Source organism: Gorilla gorilla, chromosome 7, assembly GCF_029281585.2.
Source record: "Gorilla gorilla gorilla isolate KB3781 chromosome 7, NHGRI_mGorGor1-v2.1_pri, whole genome shotgun sequence".
Taxonomy (NCBI): Eukaryota; Metazoa; Chordata; class Mammalia; order Primates; family Hominidae; genus Gorilla; species Gorilla gorilla.
Window position 1 is genome coordinate 67,031,001 of NC_073231.2, and position 14,140 is coordinate 67,045,140.

The 14,140-nt window shown below is 39.9% G+C and overlaps 1 protein-coding gene across 5 annotated transcripts in view; it reads left to right on the forward strand.

The window, feature by feature from the left end:
- The window catches only part of ATP6V1H (ATPase H+ transporting V1 subunit H), a 134,559-nt gene that overhangs the window by 93,470 nt on the left and 26,949 nt on the right, over positions 1 to 14,140 (forward strand). For 4 of the 5 annotated variants that reach the window (XR_002007114.3, XM_004047006.4, XM_004047007.4 and 1 more), the window contains 2 exons: positions 95 to 196; positions 12,725 to 12,838. Coding sequence is in view for 4 of the 5 variants with exons in the window: in XM_004047006.4 (XP_004047054.3) it covers positions 95 to 196; positions 12,725 to 12,838 (216 nt within the window). In the remaining variant the exon portion in view is untranslated. Of the gene's footprint in view, positions 1 to 94; positions 197 to 12,724; positions 13,407 to 14,140 lie in introns of those variants that run through there. The other variant, XM_063709287.1, reaches the window with a different exon arrangement.

A 14,140-nucleotide genomic window follows, 5' to 3' on the forward strand; every position in this document is an offset into this window, starting at 1 on the left:
TGTTTTCAGGAAGATATCTTCATTATACCTGTGCTCTGTTGTAGTCTATAGAAAAATTAGAACTTGATCTCTCTTTGGATAAAATTTATTTCAGAATCTTGACAAAACTTTTGGAAGTGTCAGATGATCCCCAAGTCTTAGCAGTTGCTGCTCACGATGTTGGAGAATATGTGCGGCATTATCCACGAGGCAAACGGTAAGAGAAAGCCATTCATTTCATTTGGTTTCTTGAAACCTTCAGTGTAGAGTCCTAAATAATGTACTTATCTAAAATGGAGTAGGTTAGCAAAGGAACTAACAAAGCAAATGAAATCAAGATTCCCACAATAGTGAGAATTATGATAAACCCAGTTAAAAATGAGTAGTATAGGCCGGTCGCGGTGGCTCATGCCTGTAATACCACCACTTTGGGAGGCCGAGGCAGGCAGATCACAAGGTCAGGAGACCATCCTGGCTAAGATGGTGAAACCCCTTCTCTACTAAAAATACAAAAAAAAAAAAGAAGAAAAAAATGAACTGGGCATGGTGGCACGCGCCTGTAGTCCCAGCTACTCAGGAGGCTGAGGCAGAAGAACTGCTTGAACCCAGGAGGCGGAGGTTGCAGTGAGCTGAGATCGTGCCACTGCACTCCAGCCTGGGCGACAGAGCAAGATTGTGTCTCAAAAAAAAAAAAAAAAAAAAAGAAAAGAAAAAGAATAGTATAAAAATATAAGTACGCTGGCATAATACTACTGTGTAGATCACATTAGATATTTCATGTTAAAGATTTGGTAGCCATTTTGCGAGCACTGGCTATTTTTTGTCTACTATTTATACTTACAGAGATGAATTAAGCATAAAATATTTACTTATCTGGCCCTTAGGAAAAGAATCGCCACCCCCACCCCCACCCCCCCGTAACCTAATCATAAGGGAAAGGGTTGCTTGGTTAGTGCTTGCCAAGTCTCTCTGTAGTAACTCACGCACACTAAAGACGGAAACTTAATGGATTTCTGTAAGTTTTGCAGAAGTGCGCTTGTCCCTTTTGTACTTGGCCCTTTCATACCAAATACCTGGACACAATTAAGGGATGGTTAAAAAGTAGTGAAGTTAGCTATTGGAATGGGGCACATAGATTTTGTAGCAGTGGAAGGATAACAGTAACCTCAGCATCTGAAGAATACCTCAGACCCTGGAGATACAGGGGAGGTAGGGACATCAATGATCTTTGTTTCCAGTGAACTGCCTCTAGAGCTTTCCTCAAAGGAAAACACAGAGATCTCCCAAGCTGTTGCCAGTGCCTTCTGTTTAATTGAGTGCTGGGCCTGTCACCCACTGCGAGGCAGCTCTCACTGCTATACCATGGCCACTCCCTTTAACCTTACTGAAAAATTTATTGGGAATAGAAGAGATAATGGTAGCCCCTGCACCCCCTAAGCAAAATGCCTGTCAATGGCTCTGTACTTCCCTAATTCCAAAGCTATCCCTCAGCCATTCCATGGTATGGACAAATGTCCTCTGGCTGGTGGCATAGACAAATAGGCCAGTCTTGCCTTAAAATAAGGACTTAATTATTTGAACTGAACTCAGACTCCTAAGGTTTATCATCCAGCTAGGAGGCCACCCAGCCTGTTTCACTAACTCATGAAGGTCCCACTTGGGTGGCCCCAGCAATGATAAACCACTTTCCAGGGGCACAATGAGCACCCTGGTATTATACTTTATGGAAGCCAGGCATTAACTCATCTTCTTCTCAAAGAGACAATAACTTGCGCTTTAGGGGTGTGGTCATAAGGAACCTTCAAGTATTTCAGGAAACGCTACCAGTAGATTATGTAGTCCTCAGACAAGTGTAGAGAGCTCTGTAAAAGGAGGCTGTCCTTGTAGACTCTGATGATTCATTCCATTTGTTTAGGTGGTTGAGTCCAGGGCCCTGGGGGACGTGGGTGGTGAGGTCAGTGCTGCAGGTTGGCCTTATCCTGGTGCTTGGAGTCTTGTAGGTAGTAGCCTTAATGAAATGGCATATAAAACTAATTAAGTGGACTTGGTTCCAGCCTGTGCCAGCCAGATTCATCAGAACCACCCACAAATGTTGTGTTTATAGATACATTTTTTGGAAGGCAAGATGGTGTAGAAATGAGGGGTTGATATTGTAGGAAGACATTTCTCATGCCTTCCTTTTTTCTTTGTTTACCAATAAGCCTTTTGCACTCCTATCTCTCATCTTTCTGAACTTCTTGCAAGACGAGGCACTGAATGCCCTTTACAGAGAGGTTTGTCTGCCTAAGAGCAATGGGCAGATGTGCTTACTGCCATATGAGAGATTGGGGTTTCTCTAAGTTCAGGGTTCCTCTTATGCACAGTGTGCAGGGCTCATCTGGCTTCCTTTATGTTCGCTTGTGGAAATTGAGGCTTGGGGGACTAGCACTAAAATGCTAGTATCTTGCTATTTCTGTTGCTGTGAGCAATAAAGTATCCTTTGTCTCGGACCCAGGAGTCTCATGTGTTCTACCAGGATCCATGAAACTGTGGCAGGCTAACTTGTTAGCTGCAAGTAGGGTAAAAACTAAGACCCTCATAGTTGTTGACACTGTAATATCAAGAGCTGTCCAAAATTAATATCATTAAAAAATAATTGGTTTTACTATGGAAAATTAAAGATCTTTAGATAAGGCAAATATAAATTTAGCTAATAATAGCCAAGGTCTATAACTCATCTAAAATGTGTTAAATATGAAAAACAGATGGATAGATGGTATATAGAGCCCTCTTAGATTTATAACTGCTAAAAAGCGAATGAAGATAAAAATATGATAGTTTTAAAATGCTGAAAGTGAAAAGCATGTTGAAGAATTCATCTTCTCACAGCACTGCCTCAGCTGGTGTTTCAGATGTTTCTTTTGGATATGTTGTGCACACCTGACCTGCTGCCAAGGCAGAAGCCTGCTATGCCTTCACGTAATTCTGCTCTACTGCCCCATTCCTTTCTTTCTCCCTGCCTTACTGTCTCTCCCTAAGAAGGATGATCTCTCCCATCATGCTGTACCTTCGTTTGACTTCCTATCACCAATATCTGCTGCAGTTGATCCTCCATGCTTTTCCTAAAATAGTCTTTTTTGGCCCAAAACTGTGGTCATGCTAATTCTTTTCTATGTCCTTCCAGTGGCTTATATTTACATCATGGACCAATATAGTCATTCTTTATTCTGAAGCCTCTCACCAGCATAACTTATTTTCTGTGCAAGCTCTGGATCCTTCTGCTTTGAGATATGTTTTCGAATTATTTTCTCCTCATTAAGACTCTGCTTTTTGAAACTTCTCAGAAAAAAAAAAAAAAGGCATGGTTTCTCTCATGGTTATAGGGTTGTTGTTGTTTTTTTTCCCCCCAAACTTTATGGGTGTTCAGTGGATTTGCAGATCAACAATTTGAACTAAGTTTTCTAAAAGATTAATCATAATACTCAAACATTTTAAATTACATAATTCTTTCATGTCAAGTATTGGAATTATTTTGTTTTTGATCTTTTACCAGGTTATCTAGAATAGACTTCTTGAGTCATAAGAAAGGATCGCTGGGTGTGGTAGCGCACGCCTCTAATCCCAGCACTTTGGGAGGCTGAGGGGGGCAGATCACGAGGTCAAGAGATCGAGATCATCCTTGGCCAACATGGTGAAACCCCGTCTCTACTAAAAATAGAAAAATTAGCTGGGCGTGGTGGCATGTGCCTCTAGTCCCAGCTACTTGGGAGGCTGAGGCAGGAGAATCGCTTGAACCCAGGAGGCGGAGGTTGCAGTGAGCTGAGATCATGCCACTGCACTCCAGCCTGGCAACAGAGCAAGACTCCATCTCAAGAAAAAGAAAAAAAGAAAGTATCTATACTCAGTTTCTTTTCTTACCCTTTATTGCTACTGAATTAGAAAATGCTAAGTTACTACTATCATTTGGCAGGAGTGGCTACAGAGTTAGAAGCTTGGCCAGAGAGTTTGGGATATTCAGGTTATATGTGGATTTCTCACAGAAGTCCAGCTCAGCACTTCATCAGACACTCAGTTGACCAGCCCATTCAAACAAAAGCAAGAAAATAGAGTGTTGCCTCTAGTGAGATATGAGGAGAAGGATTCCCAGCCTACTTGTTGGTCGCATTCAGTAATATAAAAGCATTTCTTCATATTCAAAAGTTGTAGCTTTTGGATACGATTTTTTACTATAGCCCTCATTAATTTTTTTTCCTTATGAATAAAAATAAAACTTCAACACTTGGAAAAATTCACATGCTTTGTGATAGATCCATTTTCACCACAAGTCAGTTATCTTAAAAAATAATTGTGGTATCTCAAATTTGAGGTTGATATTTGGAACTTAAATGATAGGTTTAACCTATTCAGGATAGCAACTGTTGCTAAGATATGCCACTTCAAGTCACTTAAGGTGATAGAAATGATCTTTATTGGCCGGGCACAGTGGCTCACACCTGTAATCCCAGCACTTTGGGAGGCCAAGGTGGGCAGATCACGAGGTCAGGAGTTCAAGAACAGCCTGACCAATATGGTGAAACCCCGTCTCTACTAAAAATACAAAAATTAGCCAAGCATGGTGGCATGAGCCTGTAGTCCTAGCTACTCAGGAGGCTGAGGCAGGAGAATCACTTGAACCCAGGAGGCGGAGGTTGCAGTGAGCCTAGGTTGTGCCACTGTACTCTAATCTGGGTGACACAGTGAGACTCCGTCTCAAGAAAAAAAAAATAGAAATTATCTTTATTGGCATTATCAGTAAAAGTGCTGTCTCCTGCATTATATTCTGGTAAAGCTAACAGTGACCATTTTCTGTTACCTCAATAAAAATAATGCCAGTGAAGAAGTTGAGTTTCAAGTTCTTATTTTAAAAAAGTGGTGCACTTCTGGTTGGAAAAGCAGTTTTATACTCCCTATTCCTTCCTTCAAACAGCTTCTCATGTGCTTCTAATGTCATATTTGCACTTTGGACTATTTCAACAGTAGCATGGTGAATAGGCACATCATGGACTTCCAATTCAGTTAGTACAGCCTTTTTATCCACATAGCCGTAACTCTGCTGCACATAACTAGTCCTTTGTCAGTGCCAAGTTCAAAAAACTGCTTCCAGTCCAGATCATGCAAAAGTTAGAAACTTGTCCAGAGTTTGAGATATTCAGATTATATGTGGACTTGTCATGGAAGTCTACCTCAGCACTTCATCAGACATTTTTTTTTCATGTTTACACAGTACATATATGGATAGTTACTTAGCAACACGGACACCAATGCAGAGTCATGCAGTGGGTAAGTGCCCAGACTAAACTCGCCTGCTTGGTTTTCAGATCCCAGCTCAGCCACCTAGTAACTGTGAGATTGGGCAAGTCCCTTTACCTCTCTGTGCCTTGGTTTCCTCCTCTGTGAATGTGAAGAGTGAGTGAGTTAATACTCATTGATAATAATAATGTAAAACACTTAGAGTCATGCTTGCTACATAGTAAGCACTCTTTAGGTGTTTGCTGAAGCAAGTAAATCAGTAGATTGTTCAATTGTCAAGTAAAGTGTCTGCTACTTCAAGCAATAGCAGTTGTTCTTCTACACTCTTTTTGTTATCATGGGATTTTTCACATTAAATTTTGCTTCTCTAAGAACATGTTTGTCATTAACTTCTTGGTGGACTTTTTTGTTTTTACAAGTTTCTCAGGATTGAAGTGTCAGAATGTTGTCTCTTGCAGTTTTGTCCTTTTCTCCGATCTCCATGTCCATCAAACAGTAACCTTTGTCGGTTGACAACATTTTGTAACAAAAATATTCTGGAGATACAAGTAAATGTTTTGCTGGTCCACTGATACATTTTTAGGTACAGTAAGCCCTCACTTAACATCATCCATAGGTTCTTGGAAACTGAGACTTTAAGTGACAGCAGGTCCTCGAATAATGTCCTTTGCTTGTTTTATGTCGTTTTGCTTGAAGTCAGTTTCCAAGAACCTATTGATGTTAAGTGAGGATTTAATGTACTGAATATCACATTTCCTATCCATCCTTTTCTTTGATCACTATCAGGTTTTTCTCAGCGTGCAGGTTTACATCTACTTTTTAACGTGGAACCCTTTTCACTCTTGTTTTACATGTGTATTATTTTCATGACTGCTTTTGTAGTTTTAAGAAACACTTTTGATCCAATTACTTGTTTTCATAAGATTGGGTGGAGAGCATAACGTGACAGTTAATTGCCCCCCAGTTGCAAATTTAATACTTGTCCTCAATAAATGCAATAACACAAAAATAAAATGAATTTACCTTATCAACTGTACTGGCCAGTTGAGTTCTTTTAACGGACTTGTAGCCTTTAATATGGTAACATGATTCTGAGAATCGAACACAATTTAGCATTAATCTTACTTTTCAAAAATACATGATGTTCAGGAATAAAACTGTTCCATTGCTTTTTCTTCAGGAGGCACAAAACACCTGTGGCCCCTGATAGAAGTCCAGAAATCACACCCTGATGATTAATGCCCAACACTCACCCTTAGGGAATGTGCTCCCTTTGCATGTATGACTTAATAGCACAAGTCTGGTATAATGAATGTTGTTCTAATAATTAAAACATTGTGACAGTATCAAAGCTCTATCAGACTCTCTTACATGGCTTGAACAGCTACACTTTTTTTTTTTTTTTAAAGGAGTCTGGCATCTAAACCACCTTCCTATATTCCAGGAATTCCCCATTTTACAAGGCTTGTAATCCCTCCCATTATAGAAGATTAAAAATGCCACAAATTCACTTTGCTCTTCTCCCTTACATTTAGCCACCTGCCCGTGGCCTAAAAGCTCAGTTATAAGCCGATGTAGCTACCCCAGACCTCCAGCAGGAACGAGAGACTTGGGGGAAGCAGGGATAGCCAGCTCCATGAGGAGGAGAAGAGGTGGCAGCTCTGGGTAGCTGGGGGTGAACAAAGTAAGCTGCGGGGTCAAGGGCCGAGCTGAAACAGCACCCTCACTGAACTACTTGATTTTGATGGTGATTCAGCCTGGCCAGCCCTCGAGTACAATTGTCCAGTCTTCCAAGCCATATGCAGTTACCTTTCAATAAATTATTTTGCTGGAGAATTATCAGGCAGGGTAAAGTTTTTGTTACTTGTAACTAAACATATTCACTGATATGAGATTCTTCTCTGTTTAATCTGACAAACTCTACTGCCTTTGAATCTAAATACAAATGTCCAATTTTCTGTGCTCCCACAGGATTCTGAATATATTAATGCTTCCATTATGTAGCACTTTTCAGTTTGTACAGTGATAATGTGATGATGTCTGTTTGTCTCACTAGACTGTGAACTTCTCAAAAGAGCCACCTGTATCTGACTAGACATAGTGTTCACCACACAGTAGGGCATAATACTTGCTGAGGGAAAGAGCTACCAAAAGAATCATGTTTGTTCTGTTAAAATACAGACTTTTTTATCTGGTAAATATCTCTGTGTTCCTTTGTTCAAAGCCTAGCACAGCATGTGTAAATACAAATTAAATTGTTTTGATAGTGGCACAAACCTTTTATTGACCAAACTGGATTAATTTTTCTATTTTAACTTATAGTCATCATGAAAAGTAACAAACTCTCATTACAGAAAACTTGAAAAATACAGAAAAGAATAAAGAGGAAAAAGCAACACCCTTAATACTACAAAGTATGAGATAAAAATGATTTTTTAGTTTTTTCCCCATGCATATATAGTATGTATTTTTTCTTCTGAAACTGTGATATGTGACATCTCCTATTTTATCTCCTGCATTTCCTCATTTATCATGGGTATTTTCCATCTACAGAGTTTTAAAAATATGGTTTAATGCTATGTATAGGTACACATGCTCTAGTTTACTCAAATCTTACTACTGGGCATGCAATTAGTTTCCAAATTTTCATTATTAAGAAAACAGAATTAACATCTGTGTGAACATTTCTGGTTATTTGCTGGCCCCTTCAAATAGATTTAATGAGATGATATGAGTACTTTTGAGATTTTAATAAACATTATTGAATATAGACTAATTCAGAGTCCCCCTGGCAGTATATAGGAATACCATTTTCACCACCTTTTCAGCAGCACTGAATACTATCATTCTCTTTAACCTCTTTATGGCATCTGGTGCTTTTAGTTTATATTTTAATCACTTACATGATCTGTAGGAATATTTGTTGAGTCTTGCCCCATGGAGCTTACATTTTACTGAAACCTTTGCTGTCTCTCCCACCACTTTTTTTTTTTTTTTTTTTTTTTTGAGATGGAGTCTCACTCCGTTGCCCAGGCTGGAGTGCAATGGCGTGATCTTGGCTCACTGCAACCTCCACCTCCTCGGTTCAAGCGGTTCTCCTGCCTCAGCTTCCTGAGTAGCTGGGATTACAGGCGCCCACCACCACACCCAGCTAATTTTTAGTAGAGACGGGGTTTTACCATGTTGGTCAGGCTGGTCTCAAACTCCTGACCTCAGGTGATCCACCCACCTTGGCCTCCCAAAGTGCTGGGATTACAGGTGTGAGCTCTGGAATCCCACAGAGCCTGGCCTCTCCCACCACTTCTGTGCTTAGAGCTTTCTTGGCCAGATGCAGTGGCTCACACCTGTAATCCCAGCACTTTGGGAGGCTGAGGCAGGGGGAATCACGAGGTCAGGAGTTTGAGACAAGCCTGGCCAGTATGGTGGAACCCTGTCTCTACTAAAAAAAAATACAAAAAATTAGCCGGGTATGGTGGCGTGCACCTGTAATCCCAGCTACTCGGGAGTCTTGGGCAGGAGAATTGCTTGAACCCAGGAGGCAGAGGTTGCAGTGAGCTGAGATCATGCCACTGCACTCCAGCCTGGGCGATGGAACGAGTCTCCATCTCAAAAAAAAGAACAAAAAGGAAAAAAGAAAGAGCTTTCTCTTTCTTCCTCCTTTAGTCAGGTAAGTAAAAAAATAAAAAAGAGTGAGAAGAGTGAGCTTCCTCACTTAGAAATCTGTTAAATATTCTCCAAAATTATCTTTTTATTTTTAAAAACGGTAATGACCTTCCTAATTAAGGAAACGAAAATAGGCATGGTTTCTGTGCTCATTGAATTTATAACTCTAGAGGGTATATTGCTACACAGATTAAAAAATGTTGACTTTCATATAAGTAGCATTGTGCAACTTAAGCATTTTTAGCAATATGAGTGGAATCATAATATGTTATAGTGTGATATCATTTTATTAGCTTCTAAACAGCCATGTTTAGAATACTAAACAAATAGAATTCTTATGAGGATATTTTATGTAAACTCATCTGAATTATTTATATTAAGATAGAAAAAGACATTTAGAACAAACAAAAATAGTTCTGTATGTTTTAGAATATTTAAAAGTTTACTCTCAAATTACATTTTTTAGTTTCATCAGCTGCTGCATTCTTTAAATGTATGTACCAGTGCTGAACTTGTTAATCATATTTCAGAATATTCCAAGTTCTTAAAGCTTAACATGCTATTGACTTAACTTGTTTTGAAATATGGTTAGCAAGATTACCCCTATTAGACAATAGCTCATAAATGAAGTACTTGACTCTAGTTCTAAAAAATCATCAAATATCTTGTCTTTTTAATGATATTTTGTAATCCACCAGCTGGAAAGATTCTTTTCTCACCTTTTTTTCAAGCATTCATGATATTGGGCATTTGTATAATCTGAAAATAATTGGTGCTTCAATTGCATCTTGAGAAGATGAGAAATGTCTGTTTATTTCAATAGCAGTGTGAGTTTCAGTGGGACGAGATCATCCACTTGGTATGAGACCCACTGGGCTCTGGGGTGGAGAGTAATAAAATGTAGTTTACTAAATGCTTAAGAAATAAACATAATAGAATGGGCGCGGTGGCTCATGCCTGTAATCCCAGCACTTTGGGAGGCTGAGGCGGGTGGATTACCTGAGGTCAGGAGTTTGAGACCAGCCTGGGCAACATGGTGAAACCCCGTCTCTACTAAAAATACAAAAATGAGCTGGGCGTGGTGGTGAGCACCTGTAATCCCAGCTACTCGGGAGACTGAGGCAGGAGAATTGCTTGAGCCTGGAAGGTGGAGGTTGCAGTGAGCCGAAATCCTGCCACTGCATTCCAGCCTGGCTGACAAAGCAAGATTCTTGTCTCAAAAAAAAAAAAAAAAAAAAAGAAATAAACATAATAATATCAATCATTAAAAGCTTTTCAAAATTTTTTGGCTGGTGATAATAAGAACAAGGGTTTAGAATGTCAAAAACACTGCTTTTGCTAGGCAGTATTATTTGTTGTGAGAATTACATGAGATGAAAAATATGAACATTTAGCACAGTGCCCAGCGTGGGGGAAAGTGCTCACATTTGATATTACTGTAAATGGTGTGTGAGCTGTATGTTTTTAATCAGTCCTATTTTGCTCACAACATGGCAGTTTTCTGAGATTGTATTTTGATCCTCATTATTCACAGGTTCCAGAATTGTGAATTTGCCCACCTACTAAAAAGTTTATTTTCAACAGCTGTGTCAATACTAGAGGCGCTTTTGTAGTTATCCATGGACATGTGTAGAGTGGTGAATAATTGGAGTCGCTAATGGACACATCCCCAGCTGTGGGGGAACAAGGCAGCGTTCTGCCATCCCGTGTTGTCTCTTACGCTAGAAACAAGCGTTCTTTACGTGGTCTGTTTAGTGCCATATTTTTTTTTTTTTTGCATTTTTGTGGGGTTTTTGTGTGTGTGTGTGGTGATTTTCCTGTTTAAAATGGCCCCCAAACCTTCTGGAGTGCTGTGTAATGTTCCTAAGCACAAGAAGGGGCTGTTACGTGCCTATGGAGAAAACTCGTGTGTTAGAGAAGTTTCCTTCAGCCAGGAGCTATGGTGCTGTTGGCTGCTAGCTCAGGCCTCAGAGGCAGTCTAGAGAACAAGCAGCCTGTGACCGTGCTCTGTGAAGCTCAGTGGGGCTCCAAAGCTGACTGTGAAAGGACCTTGTCAGCTATTTTAAGGATTTGGGTCCTTTATTTTATTTTTATTTGTTTTTTTTAAGAAACAGGGTCTTACCCTGTTGCTCCAGCTGGAGTGCAGTGGTACAATCATAGCTCACTGTAACCTTGAACTGGGCTCAAGCAATCTTCCCACCTCAGCCTCTCAAGTAGCTGGTTCTACAGGTACACACCACCATGCCTGGCTAATTTTTTATTTTAATTTTTTTGTGGGGACAATATCTCATTGTGTTGTCCAGGCTAGTCTTGAACTCCTGGGCTCAAGCAGTTGTCCCAGCTTGGTCTCCCAAAGTGCTGGGATTACAGGCGTGAGCCACTGTGCCTGGTCTGGGTCCTTTTGTTAAGACAAGTAGAAGCCACTGAATTGTTTTAAGTAGTAAAAATCATATGCAGAGTTTTGCCAAGATTCCTTTGACTACAGTGAGAATGGGAGGCAGGAGAGCAGCCTGTATCATCATCGCTGCAGAGCTGGGCTTAGTGTCCTGCAGGGACATAGGCTTTATGTCCTTTAATCATCACAGCAACGCTGTGAAGATGTCCTTGTCTTCCCTATTTGTCAGGGAGGAATTTACCAGGTAAAGGACTTGTCTAATTAACATGTTTGATAAATGGCTGAGCTGATATATTAGATAATGTTTTAAAGTACAGTGCCTGGCCTGCAGTAAGCACTCAGTTAATGTTTGATGATAGTTACATTATGTTCTTTTTTTTCCCCTCAGTTCAATACATTTTTTTTAAAACCATGCTTTAAAGAATAAAATATGAAAAGGTATGCAGATAAAAGCTTCCCTCTCACTCCGACCCCCATCTACTTATTTCTTCCTGACCCCAGAAACCTTACTGATCTGTGAGATTGTCTTAAACCACCAAACACCGTACTGCATTAAGGTGCCGCTTGTCACTGACTATATCGTAGGTATCCTCCACTAGACAGGACTGGTGGCTGAAGAATGGACAGGGCAGTCCACACTGTTGTGTGGAAGTTGAGACTCCACAGCTCTGTCTGTAACCACACCTTTGCAAAGAAACAGAGGACCAATTTCTATGCATGAAGTAATAGCCATTTTTACTTTCCTTTGTATTTGTAATAAGTGGATTTTCAGGATGTCAGAAGAGTGGTGATAGAAAGCAGTGTCGGTTGTCAGTCATCTCGGTGGTCTCGAAGATATGAATGTTCTCTTCCATCTCACTGCCCAAGTCACATGGCATATCCCATTGTTATTACAAAGGGGTGGATATCTTAAAATCAGTAGTCTTTTCCAGGAAATTAGCATGGGTGCTCTTTAACCCCCTGTTCCCTGCTGTCTACATCTAAGCCCCTATCTTCACATAGCACAGTCACTGGTGGGCTTGATATTGATTGTATGTTGTTATGAAAATTAGATGGTGTTCAATACTGATATTAAACAAGCAAGAAATACTGATAATAAAAACGTTAATACTCAGCCACTTAGAAAACCATGATCTAAAATACTAGTGCCTGGGTGGTATCTAGGCAGATCATATGTTTCTGGATTAGAGATGAGAAATGAGAACAACTGTTGGATTTATCATTAGGAATTCAAAAAAGAAAGTATTTGAATACTGTAAATCTGTGGTTCAGGGAAAATGATGTAAAAAAAGACACGTTTGGTTTATTTACGTACATTGTTACTTTCCTTTTTAGCGTGTTGGTATTTGAGCTGCCTGCTTACAAACTGTGAATTTGAGAGTAATTGCATCTTCCTCACCACGTCTCTCCCGTTTGCAGGGTCATCGAGCAGCTCGGTGGGAAGCAGCTGGTCATGAACCACATGCATCATGAAGACCAGCAGGTCCGCTATAATGCTCTGCTGGCCGTGCAGAAGCTCATGGTGCACAACTGGTATGCCACGGCTTTTTGCTCACACTTGTACATTAGTCTGAAAACTCTCACTTGCCATTCTAAAAGTTCTTATGTAAATGCTTTGAATGATCATTTTTAAAATCAGTGATTTTGATTCAAAATTTAGAAATATATTTTAGTAATTCAGAGCAATGACACATTAGTTTTATAAAGACGGACTGCACTAAAGGTCTCAAGGAGTGTATATTCAAAATAATAATTTCAAAAACGACTCCAGAAGTAACTAAAAGGACCTTGTGACATAAGTCAGTCAGTCCTTTTTGGAGCTGAATGCAGTTGGACTACTGATTCCTTTAGAGACGCCACAATTTTGCAAGGCTTACCTATTCAGCATATGGTAAACTGGATGAATTTTACCAATTCACATAAAAACACTAAAAGCTGATAAATGAACTTAGATTCAGCTCTCACATTTCATTCACTATAGTTTTTGCTTTTGAAGTAACTAAAGTTATGCTTCTTTATTGCCTGTTTTTATTTTTAAAATAAAAATTAGTGACTTTTTTGTACCCACTTAAAACAAGATCAATTAAAGAGTAACTACTTAGACATGGTGAGCCCTTTGTGTACATAATAGAAGAAATGAAGATTCCCCTTGGCATAGCTGCTTTTAGCTGTAGGTTGGGTGTTCAGTGCCTTCAGCAGTATCCTAAACAGTTCAAATGCCTCTCCATTCCCCAGCCTCTGGAAGGATGCTCTGTTTTTTTGTTAAGGCATCAGGAACAAATACATTGCTTATAACTGACAGTAATGCTACCAGCACTTCCAAAGGAGAGGGTTAGTGATGCACTAGCATGGGTGCGTTTGAAGATGCAGGCACATACAGTGTAGGAGAATATCCAGGAGTGCTGCTGTGGTATCATGTGTTAAATATTATGTTCCTGCCACTTAACACTTTTATCATAAATAATGACATTTATGTAAATTCTTACAAGTGCTTTTTGAGTGCTAGCTTTGTACCCTGATAAGTGTACAAATCTGTACCCTGATAAGTTAAATGATGTTAGGTATGATGAAAGTGGGTGCAACTTTACATAGGATGATTAGAGAAAGCCTCCCTGAGTAGGCCACATAGCTAAGTTGACAATAATGATAAGGAACCAGCCATACAGCTCTATTACTGGAGTGAATAAGCATTTTAGGTGGAGGGAATGAGAGGTGAAAAGGCCGTGAAGTAGTAACAAACTTGGCTTGTTTAAAGCAATGTACAGGGAATTATGTGGTTGTGACACTCAGGGGTGGAGGTGCTACTGGCACCTAGTGCATAGACACCTGGAGTGC